Source organism: Gopherus flavomarginatus, chromosome 12 (genome assembly GCF_025201925.1).
Source record: "Gopherus flavomarginatus isolate rGopFla2 chromosome 12, rGopFla2.mat.asm, whole genome shotgun sequence".
Lineage (NCBI taxonomy): Eukaryota > Metazoa > Chordata > Testudines > Testudinidae > Gopherus > Gopherus flavomarginatus.
In genome coordinates this window covers 38,010,694-38,029,448 of record NC_066628.1, presented here as the reverse complement: position 1 = coordinate 38,029,448, position 18,755 = coordinate 38,010,694, and the positions used below count along the sequence as shown (strand labels likewise).

Genomic DNA, 18,755 nt, shown 5'->3' with positions numbered 1-18,755 from the left:
ATATAAAGTTTTGAGCAAGGAACAAGGAAACATCCAGGCTCCACCTACTATTCAGATAATGGACAAAGGTCTCTAATGTCTGCAAGCAGCAGACATGATTTTTATCTGAACCCAGAAGGCCATGCATGCTAACCTATGCAGTTGTCAATTTATCTATCTTGGTAGGATGAAGGACTAACTTATCTCCTCCTTCCCATTGAGTTACAGATTATAAATTAGTTTGCCTGGCTGATGTTTTGCTCAGTTAATGGAAATAACAGACAGATGCTAAAGTGAAGAATTCATTGTATATTTATTATTCACAGTTAATTACTATCTACCAAATGCTGCTGCAGAGTTAAAGGATTAAGTACATAGGCCTTTTTATTTAAACACTGATTTTTTTTTTAATATATGTACACACAAGACATATGTCTGCAAGGCTGTATGATATACACCAATTTCAAAGTAAGGAAACAATCAAATGGTCCAGGTGTAGAATGCCATAGATTCCTTTTCCAATCATTTTTAGAAAGAAGACAAAGTGAATGACAGCTAGCAAGGACAGGGAGAGAAAGTAATACTCTACAGGGTAGCTCTCTCTTTCATCTGCTGGAGAAATGAAGTGTAAGGCAGAGTCCATCTCAGGAATAAAACATTTGTAACACTTAGTACAAAAAAGGCACCCGCCAATACAGGAACGTCTCCGCTTGGGCAGGAGATCTCTGTTGCAGTTTTGGGGTTCATCATTGGGGTGAAGGGTTCAGCCACAGGGCTGCCAAGAGGAAACAATATAACTGAAGATTGGCACAAAGCTCTGCAGTTTGATTTATCTCCTTTTTGTCCAAATCAATGTCAAACTGCTCTGACAGAGGAGCTAATGGCATTAACGAATGCCACTGTGGTGAGGGGAAAGGGAATGCAGTCACACAGCCTGCTGTGAAACAGGAGTGAAAAGTAAAAATCAACTTCTTAAATTGTGTAACACTGGCATGAGGAGGATGGGGTAGGGAGAAAGTGGAGAACAGTGATGCCACCCCCTCTTTTCAAGAACAAGACATGATTGCAAATATTCCCTACCCCAGCCTAAAGGGAGCCGGACTCTTGATTACATGTGTACGTATGGACATTCGCTAATACCTTGAAGTGTACTCAAGTACTACTTATTGAGGTTTCCCTGTAATATAAAGTTTCCTGTCAAGAGGAATGTACATTTCGTCAGACACCTCAGCATTATTCTCTCCCACCATGGTACTTTGATAGAACATTGCCCACCTTCACCCCCAAATATGTTTGCCCATTTCCCATAATACTTAGTCCTGGCTCAGTGCAGGGGACTGGACTAGATGACCTATTTAGGTCCTTTCCAATCCTACATTTCTATGATTCTATTGAACAGTCCTAATGAGGCAATCCTCTCCCTTTTCCTGAGGCTCCTGGCTGCATCTCCCCACCTCTGAGCAGCCTGTGCTGCCACTTACAACACTGTAGATGCCTTGTATTTTTCCTTGGAATAAAGAAAGTCAGATGGTAATACAAATATTAAAGCTCCATCTTTTTTGTAGATGTCTTTTTATATTCATTGATAAAACTACCCCTTCTCCCCTCCTAAAAATATTTACACGTATGAAGAAAAAAACCTCTGGACTGTCCTTTTAACTTAAAAATAATAAAAAAGGAAATACGGGCAAAGGCACTATGGAAAAAAATTACAGACTGTGCTCAACTGTACACCTTTAAGAAAAAAAGCTGTCACCAAAATAGAAGAGAACAGACTGATTGTAGTTTGGAATTTCTCAGAGCAGCTCTGTGACTTGTGAAAAAAGCTTGTCTCCTTCACTCTGCTATGAAGCTGCTGAGCCTCAGAGGGGAGAGTGGCTAAGGAGAAGGAAAAATAAAGAAAACACCATCTTTTCCCAACCAAAAAGAGCTGAATGCTGAAGGCAAAAAGCAGTTTTGTTTTTTTAAAGGCAGGACAGTGGATTTGGTTCTTCTCTCAAGTCCCTCCATGTCAAATGAAGACTGTTTGCATAGAGAGAAAATACCAGCAGAGTTTCTCCCTTTTCCTTTATCAGCATGGCTAGGACTTTATATGGCATTAAAACTTCATGCACTGATGGACAAAGGAGGGGGGAAAAGGAATAGTGAATGAAAGGGACAACCTAGGAGCAGCTGAGGAAATCTGTTACTTTTTTTAATTTAAAGGTAAATTTTGGCATGTAAGTTGAACTCTCCCTCCCACCCCCAAAGTTCCATACTGAGTGAAGGAAGATCACTTTGTGGTAAGAAGTGATTCAGGTTTTACCATCTTGTGATTTTAGATCACCGGCTGTAGTTAGACTCTGTATGTGTATTTACTGTTTCTCTGGTTTCTTTAAATAATCTCTAATATTTATCTCTAGATGTTCCGGTTCACTGGGGTCACGTAGTTGCGTGGAAACATGCCCGTCTGTCCATGACAGGCTCCTTTCCACCAGTTGGGATCAGAATTGTCGAGGACCTGGATAAAGTCTCCACGACGGAAGCCGAGTTCACCTTCCTCCTGGGGGTCGAAATCGAAAAGGGCCTGAACGTATGTGGGTTGCTGCATGGGGAAAAAACCAAGAGAGAGAGTCATTCACAGCATTCAGATCTCCCATAGGCTGCATTCTAGCTCTGCAACAGAGTTCAGGTGCCACTAGTAAATATTTGGGCTGTTTCATTTCTCTGCAAATTGCCTCTTTCATCACCTGTGACAAGATGCTCAAAAGGATACGTTTAGAATACACAAGGCCTTTGAAAATGGTCAAACTAATTAAATGAATGAGTTACAGTAAAACTCTACAAGGTGGAGTCTCTTGGGCACTTTCACTGCAAGACACCCCTTTGTGACCATGTCTTATCAGAGGCCCATACTGTATATGTTACTGTCTCCACTAGATATTCCCTTCACATCTGTATCCTTGTCCTTCTTCTTCATTTCCTTTCTGTGTCCTAATAGCTTCATTACTCTTATTCTTCCTCAGTTTGCTTCCCACACAAATCACAACAAGTTTTCTAACCACCATTCATTCACGTTGAGTGAAGTTTTTCTGGACAGACTTTATCCAATCTATTTTCTGCAAATCTGTATACTGTGTTTATGAAAACTAAAGCTTAATTTAAAAATTGAGTTTAATGGTGCTAGGAAGTACTTTTATTTTCATGTTTTCTGTATTTTTCAGCTATGTCTCTTTTGATATGGTTAATTTAATACTGGTTCAATAGCCTTGATGTCCTGGTTTTCTATAGACTAGGTAAAGCATGGACAGAGCAGCATACGGGAAAGTCTGCACTAGGGCTGGAAGGTGTAAATGCCAGCTTGAGGAGACATACCCACACTAGCTCTGATTATGCTAGCATGCTAAAAATAGATGTGTACCCACGGTAGGACGAGCTGCAAGAGGCACTAGCTGTCCCAAGGCCATACCTCTGGACTGAGAAAGGATCATATTTGGGGCAGCAAGCCCCTCCTGCTGCTTGTGCCACTGCAGCTTCATTTCCATTTTTAGCACACTAGGTAATCAGAGCTAGTGTCGGTATATTGCCTCGAGCTAGAATTTATCCCTTCATGCTCTAGTTTAGACATACCCTAAGTTTCCTCCACTTGGCCTTTCCAGCATGTCTCAAGCCTGGACTGGAGGAGCCACATCTAATGGTGAGATGGTCTTCCTGCAGAGCCCATCAGACACCAATTGCGAACTGTGATGGTATTTTGGTGTGCCTGGGAGCTGAACTAAAACCAATAACTTCCATTAGACCATAATTATGGTCACTACCAGTTTGGACTAGAGTCAAACCAGCAACCTAGAGGAGAGAAGTTCCATATGCCGATATCCTTAATCATTCTCCACAGTGTGCCTCTGAAGAGGAATGTGCATTAAGATATTGATGGTATGCAGTGTACTGCTGAGGGCCCTGCTGGCTAAAAACTAATTCAAACAGAAATCAAAATCCCCTTGAAAGTAGCTGGGGGAAGGGAATGTAACATATGATTACAACCATGTCTACTGGTGGGAACGAACAGACAGCCTCACTATGGGGCTTTATGTATTGAAGGATAGGCATAATCCCAAATTATTCTTAAAGATGCGAATTGGAGGATCAAAAAGTCATAGGGACATCCTTTGCCAGAACAGAAGGGGATTTACAAGTTTTTTATAGTGGTACAAAGCCCATCCAAAAGAAGGCAGATGGGCTGCATTTATTTTTCAGTATAATTAGTCTGCAGAATCCAGGAATCAGAATTGTAGAATCAGATAATTCTACATCAGAGAGGGAAAGTTAAAGGGTTAACTTCTCTCTCCCTACTGAAAATTCAAGCAATCCTTTGGGCTGCTGACCGAGAGCTCTCCATTTTGGTTATAGTGGCAATGCTCCTCTCTCCCACCATCTTACCTGTGGCACCTGCTCAATGTCCCGAAGGAATATCTGCTGGTTCCTGGAGACAGAAGTGGATCTGTGATAATCTACCAGCTCGTTCAGAGAATTGAACTTCACCACCCAGAGGAAATACTTGCCAGCCCCATCTCGGAGCACCTTGAAGTGCTGCACATCATTTCCAAACCTGGGATGTGGAACAGGGAGAGAAGACAGATTGTATATATCAGTCATACTGAGTCTCTCTTCCTAGAAGGACGTGAATGGAAACCAATTAAATCTAGGAAGACAATTCCAAGCATAAATAGCATAAAAATGTCTCCTTTCTTAATCGCTGTGAATCTAGGTCTCAAATGATTTTGGAGATACACTAACTCACTGTCATCTGTGCAGGCTAAGGATTAGTGGAAAATAGCTTTTGCACTTCCTCAGACCCTGCACAGGGAAGAAGGGATCATAGAGATAATCAGTGTCTGGGGTGTGTTTTGAAAGTATAAATACTATAAAAACAAAGCTTGTGACAACAGCGTTCATGAAAGAAGGAATGAAAATACTGTCTGGACAGGCAAATAGAGTGGCAGAGGGAATGCAGACTCCTTCCATATAACTATGCCAAGCCACTCAGTCCTGACCTATAGCAATGGCTGCTATCCCACCTGAACAAAGATAGTCATCTTAGAAAGTGTATGGGGCTGGAAGAATGTCATCTTGGAACCAGAATCATTCCACTAACAATATGAGCCAAGATTGAACTCACATTTAGAGAAAGAAAGAGTCACTTTATCCTTTCAAGAACATCCCCTACGCATATTACAGGCAGGAGTGAAAGAGCTGAACATTAAGACAGCAGAAGATTTAGGTTTTACTGCTAGGGACAAGAATGAAAAATTGGTTCTTCCAAATGATTCCAGATGAATAGCTGATAATGGTCTCTTTTTTATCAGCACAGCTAAGACTGTAGCAGGTATTACCATTTTATGCACTGACAGAGAAGGGCGAAAAAGAAGCTACAGAAGACAGGACCTGTTAAAAGAATACTATGGAGTGACTAGATACTCCATACTTAAGGTTGCAATAGGGTTTTGCTTTAAAACCAAATTTTCAAATCTCTCTAAAATCCACCAAGAAGTGTGGTGCAAATTTGGTCAAGAGGTTCCCAAGATACAGCTCAACACCAATGATGGCATTCCATGTGCATGCACATTATATATTTATGTGCATCATACATATGTACATCATAGTCACCTGTACTCCTGGGAGATCCCGTGGGATGTTTGGGTTGTAGAGCCCATTGGTCCACGTTGTGCATGGTGTAACTTCCTTTTTTAAATCAGTAGTGATTAGGCATTTTGTCAAAGTAAAGAGATGACTTGAGAACTGCCATGTGGGCATGCTTTTTCTGGTGCTGGCTGTTTCTGAAGTACCTGAGTTGAACTCCCCAAGACTCAAAGAATGTCTAAAATTGTCTACTAAGGCTTGATATCCCAGCCATGAGAGAGTAAACCCATTCTGTTGATAAAGATGTGAATGAGCCAGGCTGGCTGGAGGTTCTCACAGGTTTAAAAACAAAACATACATACTTATAAAATACTTTGTTAAAAGGGAGTTAAGGTTGCTGCTGCACAACAGCACCTACTGTTTCCCATCCCTTCCGGGTGATGGACTTCAAAATCCCAAACTCAAACTTCAGAACAAGTGCTTGATTAAAATCTCCCCACACAAAGCCAGTTAGTGCAACAAGAAAAAACAAAAAACACAACCCAAACACTTCTATAGACTTACACAGCAGCACCCTTAACTCAACTTTAACTAGATCTTTTGGTATCAAAACTTCTGTCTAGTTGCATATTTAATAAAAACCTCTGTCTCTTGCTTTCAATAAATTTTCTTCTGAAGCAAGAGGAGATCAAAAGGCTACCAATAGAGAGGTACATGTAGACAGAACTATAACATTTTCCCTTTATAGTTCAAGAAATGAAAAATGCAGGCAAGCAGTTCTCATTTGGTGTTTACAGTCTTTCAGTACCTGGAGATGTACAGTCTACTGTTGCTATGAGCAAATGTCAAATCTGCAGCAAGTATTTCATGGCTAATGCTTCAAGTCTTCCTTTCTCAGTCAGTTTCTTTCCACTTCAGATCCTGCAGATAAGGTTTTAGTAAGCCCTTTCAGAAGAGCTAATGAGCAGAAAAATCCCAAAACATGCACACATTGATTGATTGAGATATATATTAGATAGATAGATATATGAGAGAGAGAGAGAGAGAGAGAGAGATCAGTAGGTGAGCTATCACTGAGCTACTAGGCACTGTAGGTGAGCTATCACTGAGCTACTAGATCTGTGGTCTCCCTGCATTTAGAATCAATGTGTTAGTTTTGTAAAGAATAAGCTTCCTGGAATAAAGGTTCTATTTACATCTTGTTTCTGGTCATTCATATAGCCTTGTGTGTATTCCAGCGTATCTGATTATTGTACCAAAGGCAGAATATAAATGCTAAAAACAAGCCAGCATGATGGCAGAATTCTATGCTGCCATATATGAGGTCCAGAATTTAATCACAGAAGGGAAGGGCTGGAAACACTGCTGAGATACTGTGCTTGATGGGCATGGAAAACTGTATTCTGTAGCAACCTCAGCTGGATAATCAAAATATGATGCTTAGGTTCCGAAGGATATCTTGCTCAGCTCTGCCAGGCAAAGGGCGTGCAACTGTAAGTGGAGGGGAAGAAGGGCGTCAACTGCTAATGGACAAGAGTTGGTTCATTTAAGTACACATCCCATACTGTTAAAGCTTGTAACATTTCCATTCTATTTCACAGCAGCCTCTTGGGGCTCTCACAGCTTGTGAGGGAATATGTGAGACTGACATAGGAGCTACTGTTAAAGCAATTTAAATAAGCATCTCTAGATACTACTGTAATAAAAATATTAAGTAATAGCTCCTTGCAACCCAGCTACACTTCCAAAATGAAATCATCAGGTCTGTGCCAACATGGACTCTACAGATAAGAGATGGGAAGCACGCTCCATTTTTACAACTCCACATCTCTATGCTAGAGAACAAGGATACTCCCAAAATGTGTGCCTCCCACAGAGTTATGAAAAACTGCATATTTGAAAGTGTCTCTCAACCAGCCAGATAGCGAGAGCAGAAGGTGGAAAGAATTAGAGCCTCAGAATAGTAAATGAGAAGAGCAGGAAGAGGGAAAAACTGTATGTGATCATCATCATTCTTCAGAATCCATTGAGTCATGGTGTCCCATTCCCCTGTTCTCACCACTGAACCGGTACATCGTTTCACAAAGAACGGGACAATATCTTGTTACCATCATCTCAGCAAGGTAACTCTTAGTAGGATAGAGCACCCATATTTATTGTTACAAAAGATAGCACAGGTGCATGTCACTGGAAGAGAAGAACTGCTACTACACATGTGGGAAATAGTGTCAGAGGTGAAAAACAGGAATAATCATTTGTACTTTTATCACACAAGGGGTGTCCTAATTCGCACACTGGATGCTACAGAGCATTACTCACTTGACTGAGAGAGAGAAGTCCCCAGGAGCACTCTCACTCTCCCTGATGAGAAAGGCACCATCGTGTCTCTGTTTGCCTAACATCTCCTCAGCCTTTGCTCGGGGGATCTTCCCAAAAAACCATCTGTGGAAGAAGAAAGATGAGAATTAAAGTCAATCCCCTCCCCATGGAAAAATCAGGGTTGGACATGTACATAGTTGTGAAGTCATTTCAAAAGAATGGTAATGGATTGAACTGCACCTTGATACTGCTCTACAGAATCTTTACCAGCACAAGTACCATGGCTCCTCATCTTGAGAGCAACGGCCACCATGATTCCACCAGGAGGGGCTTTGCACTAGCCTTTTTCTACTATACTGGGATGACTTGGTATGTCTGTAAATGAAATCACTGAAATTGCAGAATTTACAATAAGAGCAGAAGGAGAAACTACTGTAGGAAAATTATGTAGCACAGTGCCCCACCTGGATGATGTTGAATCTGTCCAGTTGCGTGGATAAATCTAAAGGCTATTGAATGGTTCTGGAGAGTATTTTGGTAATCAGGTTCCATAACTTTAACAAAAACCAAACAAAAACAATAGACTGAACAGCTCCCCTTTTGGGGCCAGCCAAATGCTAATAGAAATCTTCCTCTACAACTCCAGGTGTAGAGAGGCCTGTGTTTCTGAAGCAGAAGATACACAGTTTAACCAACGACTATCAAGAAATCTGCATGTACATGGCCCATCATTATGGAACTTTGTTCATGTACAGCTGGATTTGTTTCACTACTGCCAACTGAAGATGGTCAATGGAAAGTAATTATACATGCTCTTATTACTTGAGTTTGCTAAGGAAAAATGCAGTGCCTCTGTACTGACTTGCAAAGCAGACACTTTGGAAGACAGATGTCTTGGAGTTCCAAGGACAGGTGAGCCACCTTGTCACTCCCTGCCACTAGTGAGGAGTCGTCTCGCGTGTGCTTAGGTTTACCTTGCAGGTTAACAATAGATGTACCCCAGACCCCAAGTCCCTTTGAAGCATTCCCCTGTGATATCCATCCCGACACTGCTTACTCACAGAACTACCAGGCTTCCTGTTTCCAAAGGAACGGTATATACACCAGTTTAATATTCAGCTCAAGACCAGCACTTAGCTTAAAGCCACGGCACTGAGATATATTTATGTGAAAACAAAAATAAGTTTATCATTGAAGCCTAGAGACTCAGGAGACAGTGAATAAGAATATTGGAAACAAATGGTTACACATAAAACAAAACTTCCAGGTTACCTTGCTGCCAAAAGGAATCTATCTCTGTGACGAACTGGGAATGTTCTTAATGTTTTCTCTGAATACTGTGTTGGTGCCTCAGTGTCCCCATGGCAGTTCTTAAGTATCTGGCAGAGCAAAGGGCCAGTGCACCTAAATGCCTGACACTCTGTCTCCTAGCAACTGATGGCCTGGGCCCCTCCCCTGCAAAGGTGCCAGCTGAAGGTGTTGGAGACAAAGGGATCAGGTGACCTCCTGGCCCGGGAAAGGGGCTGAGGAGAGAGGAGGGGCTGGGAGGGCTTGTGAGTCTGGAGCTGGCTAGGGTCAAGGGTGGAGGGCAGACCTGGGGGTCTGGCTCACTGCCCCCCAGAATGGACCCAGCTGAGGGGTCCGGTTCGCTGTATCTACAAGCTCTGTTTTAGACCCTGTTCCTGTCATCGAATAAACCTCTGTGTTACTGGCTGGCTAAGAGTCACGTCTGACTGCAAAGTGGGGGTGCAGGACCTGGTGGCTTCCCCAGGACCCCGCTGGGGTGGACTCGCTGTGGGAAGCGCATGGAGGGGCAGAGGATGCTGAATGCTCCAAGGAGAGACCCAGGAGGTGAAGACGTGTGAGCTTCTTGCCCTGAACAAGTCTGCTCCAAGGGAGAGGAGGCTCCCCAAAGTCCTGACTGGCTTAGTGGGGAGCAGTTCCGGAGCATCGCCTGGTGACTCCGTGACACTCTCACCCAAACTCTTTAGCAGTGTTTTCAACCAAGGCTATCCGAGATCCTGTTTTCATGAACGGCAATGCACTGCCCATCTCCTTTCTATGTTCAGGATGAGGTGTCTTCTTCATTTCTGACATACACCCACCCACCCAAGTTCACTGTCTGTACTCAAAGAGGACAACCACCCCCGGCTTGCTTTTCCTGTGTGCTGCTTTCCTGTTGACTTCACATCTCTTCACTAACATCTCACATTGTATATCAATGGACATCCATTGCGTTTGTTTACAATGCTTAATTTACATTCCAAAGAGATACATTTCTTACCTCCTGTCTGAAAGGAGGACTGTTTTTCACCTCTGCCTTGATACAGACTTTAACATATTTTTAGTATCTATATCCTGAGTATCTGTACATACATTTCCCGCCGCTATTAATGTTCAATGTGAGTCTGGCTGTCATTTAAGACCTCACATGACATTCTTTGGTGAACAAGAACATACACACCAGAATCAGTGTATTCCTGTAACTCCCTTGCCAGTTGGCATTAAGTGGGTCTTGGGTCACAATAGATTATACTAGATTAAGCAAAGAAATCTTATGATTTTTAACAGGAAGGAACAACAACTGTCGCTTTAGTAGCAAGTAAGGGAAAGCAACAAGATTTCTTCCGCTATTAAATACATTGAAATGCAGACTTCACCCACAGGTTTCTTCAAAGGCTACACTTGACATTATAGCTGCGAATAGTTGAATCAGGAGCTTTTCACGTCTTAATAGGGACTCCGCACCACTACTGCACAAATGGAAAATGCATTTTGTGCCAAAGAACAATTTCCAGCCTGTTCTGGATCAGGTGATGATGAATAATTCATACAGAACTGCAGTGAACAAAGTGACTACATTCAGTCAGTAGCTGGCTGCTCCTGTGCCAGGGTGAAATTAAATCACAGGCCTAGTCTGTTAGGTGCTTCCCACAGCTCATCGATCACAGGTTTGTAACCCAGACTCCAGTCCAAGAATAGCAAAAATAAACTGGGTTTGGGATGTTGGGCACATGCTGTGTTGGGAAAACCAGAGCTATCTTCAGTTAGAGACAGAATGGCTAAAATGCTGAGTGATAAGTTATCTCAAACTGGGTCAAGAGACACTCATTGCCACAATCCATGAGCATGCGGGGCATTCCTGTTGGGGCCCCATTTCATGGCTCAACAGCAAGGACTTCATTCCAAATAACTTCCTTTCCATTACCATACCGAGGGCTCCTTTTGCAGGGAGGATACAGAGATCTGTAAGACTGGCCTTTATTTAGTGGATTTTTTTTGTGAAATCCTCAGAGATGGAACAACAGTTTCTGCTCTCCAGGATCAGACATGATCTAGAGAAAGAGACTTCATCACACCATGAGCAGATTCTTCTATAACTGGCAGCCCCCGCTCCTCTCACCATCTGCTTATGGTGTCTGTCTGATACAATGCACAGTATATAAATGACATCATTGATGTAAAGGACACCAGATATGTTTACAGGGATATTTTTGCTATAGGCAACGTGTCTGAAAATTGTTTCCACCACTGAAATCTTGTGAAGAAAATATTAACTTCGCTCCAAGTAGTTCCATTTATGGAGAGTTTTCAGACTGGAGGAAACATCCTCTATTACAAATCCCAGACATCACTCCTCAACTACACATATATTACACACACAACTTAGAATAAAGTATGTTACACCTTTTTTCCCCTCAAACAGAAAGGACAATCTAATTCCCACCCCCACCCTGTATCCAATAGCAAAGGAGCAACCAGAACTGAATACTTCCTTGTTTTTGCAATAACCTCATTGAAATCAGCACTTTGTTGCCACAGAGCCAGCAAAGGGAGCTCCTATCACCATTACATCAGCGTATTGGGTTTTTTTTTTTGGTTTTTTTTTTTTTCAAAATTAGGTGTGAGAAACCATTATCTGGGACTCCTTCAGAATTCACTGTGTCAAGATATTGATAGGGGGTTCTGTTTCCCACATTCTTGCGTTTTGGTCACAGTAAAGATGAATAAGCATTACATTTTACTTTATCCTAATACTGCACTTTGCAAGTTTTATATTAAGAATTTGAGAATTCTTTCCATAGTTTCTGCTTAGGATTTTTGCTGTTATTTGGTTGCTTTGTTCTATCTAATTCTCAATTACTCAGCTAGGACTGACATTTTATCACCATGTAAAAGTTGACCTGCAAAAGGTTAAAAAAAAAAAGTTTTTGTGCATTTTTTTTTCCACCTCTGTGGTGCATAAAGGAAACCTGAAAGATTTTTCCAGGCAGAGTTTTTTGTTTTGGTTTGGGTTGGGTTTTTTTGCTGGTTTGAATCAAAAATATCAAGATTAGTTTTCCTTGGTTTTGCTGGCTCATTAGAGATTTCAAACATACATTAAGAAATATATCAGATTATTGAAGAGGAACAATTTTGAATCCTCCCCACAGACATTTTCTAATAATTACCCAGGCATAAGTTAAATAGGAGAGGAAAATTATTAAAAATCCTCTTTGCAATGGCTCAGCTTTGTCTCTTGTGAGGTCATAATTCTACTAGCTCTCTAGTCATTCATAGAGTTCAGGATAGAGAAGATCTGAATTTTTAATGTAAAAACAATCAGAAAAAAACAAACTTTTCAGGCATTCTTCACATATAAAAAAGAAAAAAGAGGAAATTTGTGTTTAAGGAAACATATCAGACTGCTAGGAACACACATCCAAGGCACCATATGTTTTCTGGCTTTATGGAATATTGCACACAAATCTTTTCCGTAGGTTGGGTCAAAAACTAGCAAAATCCTCAGAATAGCCAAACATTTTAAACCAAAGAAAGCATCCACACTATTCCAATGGTTTCCACTATTTCATTCTGAATGGTTAGATCTGTAATTACAAAGCTAGTTGGAGACAAATGTTATGTTGGGTGAAGCTGTCCAGTCAGGACTGCAAAAACAAATACAGATTTTACTGCTGATGTTCCAAGGCTGGAGGTGGATGCACTGATAGGTAAAATACCAAAGTTCACCAGGCATACAGACTAGTTTCTTGGTTGTGCAAGCAGCAATTTGGCAGTTCTTCTGGCCTCACTCATTGCAATCATTTAGCTCGGCTGTGTTTCCTCCACACATAAAAGTCAATGTTTGTGAAGGGATATTCCAAAAAGATCTATGTGAACAACTCAGTATGCATGCACAAGCGCTTAAGACGTACAGGCCAAAAATCTAACACAAACCACACCATGAAAGCAACCCCAAAAAGCAAGCCTTGCCTATGAAATGCAGAGCTGAGCTTAGCAGGAAGTCTCCCTACCAGAGCTTCCTGCTACTCTTCACTGAATATCTCACCTCTCTATTGCATCAATTGGTGTGAATTACAGATTAACTCTTTGTTTTAAAAGGGTTTCTGAATTTTGCAACTGGAAGACTCATTCTTTTCTTTCAGGCTTTATTTGTTAATAATTGTGAAGCAAATTGGAAGTTTTGCACCATGTGATCTGGGGAAAACACCACATTATATTTGAAGGCTAGCTATTGGACTGTAGGATTTAAAGCCCATCCCCTATGACAGGTCTTATACTGAAAATTATTCCAGGTTCTATAGATAGCTCCTTCGTTTCCAACCCCTCTTCACTGAAGTAGTCTCCATACTGCTCATTCACAGCATGCCCTTTGAGATGCTGGTCCTACAAAAGAACCTAGCACTTTCAAGTTCCTGTTCAGTTGCCTGCAACTTGCTGTTTATGTAAACTGCTAATTAGGGGTGCTGGAACAATTTTTATAGTGGAGGTGATGAGAGCCATTGAACCAAACTATAAATCCTGTACATAAAGGAAACCACTTCAAGCCAGGATGGTGGCAGCATCTGCACCACCCTTAATTCCAGCACCTATTCTGCTAATCTATTTACACTTGCAGCCCGGTACCACAGTTAAATCTGCACTACACTAGGGAAATTATGGGAAAGTTTTCCAGGATCGCTAATACTTGTTTAGCTCCACACATAAATGATGATGGGAGCCCCTGGGGCACTGACTTCTGTAAGCAATTTAAATATTCATCTAAACTCGCTCAGAGGAAATAATTGATAGTGCTTAAAACCACTAGTAGACCAGCTACATTAGGGCTCCCAACACTACTGACACCAGCAAAGCTGAACAATCATTAACAATGAAAATTTCTACAGAATTCCCCCAGTGTAGACGAGGCTTTAAACAGTTTGAGAGACCCTTCACAGGTCTTGACTGACCTTGTCATGCTTCCTACCCAGATTAATCTACCACTAATACGATGCTCCTCACCACATTCTTAGCGCACTGCCTGGGAGAATCTTCATCTTTCTGTTTGGAAGGCAGGCCCCACAGAAAAAATTCTTGTTCAATATTTAACTGCAATTTCTTCTTCATTATTTAAATACTGAAGCCAACTATTGACGAAAGCAGCACCAACAGTGTTTGTGAACTGCAGCGTTACAGTTACTGATAGAAACCCCAGTGACAGCTCTTATTGGACGGCCCAGAAGATTCTTTACTCTTCAGAATTGCACTGCACAGAGCTACTGCTTTCTTGTCAAGCACTTCAACGAGCTAAAATTTCAGTATAACCCGAGAACAAGAGAAGATGCAAAAAAGTGTCTGAAAAGAAATAATCAAGAGGCCAGCCAGAGTCATGGAACAGTATTGTTAGCATGTTCTTGTTCTTCAGTATTTGAGGAAGGACATGTGTTGAGAAGCTACTCAAGGCGGGCTTCGTTGGAAGTGGGAACCAACTACACTGGTACATTTAGCATGGACATTTCATATCAAAGGTTTATCTACAAAAGTAGCTTTATTTAAGTGATATGCCAGCAATTTTCACTCTTACTCTGTTAAAACCTATGTTGCAAAGTATCAAAACATATATAGGGCAGAATTAAGGTCAAACACATGGCATTTCTGATTTTTGCAGTGCTTAACCACACAACTTTGACAGTCTCTTATTATAGGGTTGTTTTAAATAGTCTCCTATTTTTAACAAAAAATATAGAACAATAAATAAGGAGCTACACTAACTCTGAAGCTCTTCTGGCTCCCAGATTTCACATCATGAAATTTCCAGGCAATTTATTTAGTTGGATTCCACCAGGACACCCTTTCCCCTTGCTCCTCAAGAGGTCTGCAGGAGAAAGTCCCAGTACTGCAAACCATAGGAGCTGTGCAATTAAGATTCATCATAACAGGGCTGTTCTGGGTGCAGCAGCTAGTAGTAACCCCTTTATACCTTACGAAGTCCACAGGACTGTGCCAGTGACTAAGGTCCAACACTCATTACAATGTGCTCAGCAGCCCTCCCTATTACTTCAAGGGCAAATGAAAACAAGGCAGAGTGGGGGAAGGGGATCAGTGACGCTCCACTTACGGATGTGGTTTCATTTCTATGTAGTTCTTGGGAATGAAGCCATCCTTCCCATTGAGTTCTGCCTTGTACCAGTTCTGATCGCATTCTTCATTCAAAACCTGCAGGAAACAAAAACAATGAAACTATTTACCTTACTTCAGTATATAGCAGAAGACAGAATTGTGCTTAGGAAGCCAGGGTGCTCTTATGATACACATTTCTTGAAATGTATCTGCTATTCTCCTCCAATGCACCCTATGCATTTTGAAAGCTATGGCAGGCAGGGTGAAGGGAAAAAAAAATCACTTGAAATCATCTGAAACTTCAATGTTGAAGTTGGGTGGTTTAGTAGGAAAGTCAGACTATGGCTACACTACAGCTTAAGTAGACATAAATTATGTCACTCAGAGGTGTGAATCAGCCACCTCTCTGACATAATTTATGCTGATTTAAGCGCCAAAATGGACAGTGCTATGTCAGCAGGAGAGCTTTTCTCACTGACATAGCTGCCCCTGCTCGTTGGGGATGGATTAACTCAATAGGAGAACTCTCTCGTCGGTTCACAGCGGCTACACTAGACAGCTTACTGAGGCTCAGCTGCATCGGTGTAGCTGCACCGCTGTATGCTCTCTAGTGTAGCCAGAGCCACAGTCTGTATGTTCCATATTTACCCTCAGCAACTTCTTTAGATCAAGTTCAGTTTATAAAATAAGGAGTATTTGGTTAATTGCCACCACTGCAAATTCAATCTGAGATCTGAGAAACAAGCTGTATTCTTCCTTTTACCGCTGATAATTATTCATTCAGAACTTACTCGGCAATTCTGATGATAGTCTCTCTCTCCTGTGGTTGTACTGGAGCCACAGGGTTTTAAGGAGTGCTTATATTAGGGAATTTGTTTTAAAAATCCCTAATGGTAACACTGTTGGGAGCCCAAGTGTAAACAAGACCGGCCGCTTCAGGTGTTTTTACCATTAATTAAACCCAGATGAACAGGGAGCTGCAGTGGTGAATTTTTTTGGTAAAGTTCCTTAGTGCGGACAAGACGTACATCAATAAAGTGAGTCACTGGAACTCTGGCACATTATCAGTGGATGTAGGAACATGAAGGTACCCATTTTTAATATGCACTTTTCTGACTATGACAACACTTGAAGATGAGTACAAGACCAGAAAGTCATAAGGGATGAAGCTGGATTAATGAAGGACAGTAGAGTACAAGGGACATCTTTATTTTTGTTGGAAAGCTATGCTTTTTGGCCAATATCCCACAACCTTATTCATTCCCTCCCAAGTTAACTCTCTAGAGCTTTTCTCCTGGATGAGTAACTAACAAAAAGCTGTCAATCTAGAAGATTAAAAATTCAGAGATGGCTTTGGCCCTTTATAACAAAAGCACCATGGGACCACCAGGCTGCCTTGGTAGATGAAGTTGGGGAAAGGCAAAAGGAGGAACAGGACATGCTACTATTAGGCTCTAAATGTGTGAAAGGTGTGTGAAAAATCTACTGCTGCACCCACAAAGCAGTTACACACTTCACAAGAAAGAACAGGAGTACTTGTGGCACCTTAGAGGCTAACAAATTTATTTAAGCATAAGCTTTCATGGGCTAAAATCTATTTAAGCGTAAGCTTTCGTGGGCTGAAAGCTCATGCTTAAATAAATTTGTTAGGCTCTAAGGTGCTACAAGTACTCCTCATTCTTTTTGCGGATACAGACTAAACGCAGCTACCACTCTGAAATAGTTCACAGGTTAGATCTGTGTTGATTTACAGCCATCTCTATAATGGAGAAATCCTCTCAGGAAAAACCTGTTTTCACTAGCAATTATTTCCACTTCTGAAGTTTTGGTCATCTATTCACCTTTTTTTTTTGGTAGAGGGGTGGGAGGAAGGGGGGGGGGAGAGCAGAATTACACATAGTAATGCTATTAATACATGCCTCAGCAAGGCCCTTGTAGCTGATGACTGTGTGGCATTTTAATATCATAACCTACACCACTCCAATAGCTAGATCTGGATAAGAAGGAAACCCCACTTTGGATTGAACTGGGCTCTAGTAAAGTAGATAACAGTAAAACCTGAATAACTATGATCGATTTTAGCAAATGAGTAACAGTTTTCTAATAATAATGGATAACCGTCTAACAGCCATTTCTTCCTTAATGCCAACACTACAACCCAGACCAAACTACTCATTTAGATAGGAATCAAGCAGCCATGGAGAGTCTGCCCTCTCCAAGAGTATCACAGAAAGGGTTGTACCTTCTATGACGCAGACACAAGAAAAATAAAAAATATAATGAAAGTGCATTCAGACAAATTTAATTTTAAAAGGATCTTTCTTTTGACTACCTTTTGTGCAGCTACTCCTTTGTTTTGCATGTATTGTTTTAGTGTTTGTTAGGCTCCAGTTGCTATATATCTTGGCAGTCATCAGCAGGCTGACTTGCAGCATGTTTGCATTTGATTATATTGGTGTATTTGATAGCATTCTGCACATGCTGAATGCCATGACTGAATATTTACTTTTTGGGACTGTGCTGTTTCCTTTTTTTACCACAGAATCTATGACACAGATCAAACCTTTCTGAAGTTTTATCGTGTGTAGCTTTTAGGGAACATAACTGACTCCTCTTTCCTCCTCTAGAATAAAAGTGAAGACTTATAGGTGGATCATAGCTCAGTATTAAGAAACACTTCCCAAAATGTAAGGATGCATTAAAAATTATTTGAAATTCTAATACTCAAACATACATGATTTGAATGAGCTTGATCTTGTCTCAAGAGATATGCTTCGCTATGGAGATCCAAACTCTATACGCTGTAGGTACTAATTAACATTTGGCCCAGAGCCAAATGCAGGATGGAGGCATTGCTAAGGGATGCATTAGTGATAGCAAATCAAAGGAAACTGCTCTTTGACTTCAAAAGAATGGGAGACCTGTCGATCCTCTATGCAATGATTATGACTCCAAAGGCCATGAGATGCAATGAAAAACACAAAGCAGGAGTTAAATAAAGGAATATTTAAAAAATGATTTAGTAGATGGCAGTGGAACTGTCAAAGAGAGCCAGAAGCCACATAATTAGTTCAACAGATAACAGCTCTTTTAGCTAGGCCCAATTTATCCCACAATTCTGTAGCCATGGAATCTGCCCCTTACTACAGCAGCATTCTGCAAAATTTCAGCTTTTATCTAAAACCCCCCCACACTTTTAGTATTCATGTCCATGAATACAACTGAGAGTAAACTAATAGAGTGTTTGTTGGCTCTGAGACTGCAGACAGCCTGAAACAACAGCTCTGAGGAGTAGGAACAGGCCCAATCTCAGTTGGGGGAAACTCTGAAACCAAATGGTAACAATTAAAGTATTCTGCTGCTGAAAATTTTAGGAGAAATGTCTGACAAACCTACTTATCTCCCATAATCCCAAGCATTATTTTTATATCCCATTTATTTTAAAAAAACCTAATTTTTTA

The 18,755-nt window shown here is 41.1% G+C and overlaps 1 protein-coding gene across 1 annotated transcript in view; it reads right to left on the bottom strand.

Moving 5' to 3' along the window:
• Window positions 1–273: 273 nt before the first annotated feature.
• Window positions 274–18,755, bottom strand: part of GRB2 (growth factor receptor bound protein 2) — a 65,025-nt gene continuing 46,543 nt past the window's right edge. The window contains exons 3-6 of the mRNA XM_050920622.1: window positions 15,293–15,390; window positions 7,915–8,037; window positions 4,396–4,564; window positions 274–2,563 (exon numbers count right to left, since the gene is read on the bottom strand). Of these exons, the coding sequence (XP_050776579.1) occupies window positions 2,378–2,563; window positions 4,396–4,564; window positions 7,915–8,037; window positions 15,293–15,390 (576 nt within the window). The 3' untranslated portion in view covers window positions 274–2,377. The remainder of the gene's footprint in view (window positions 2,564–4,395; window positions 4,565–7,914; window positions 8,038–15,292; window positions 15,391–18,755) is intronic.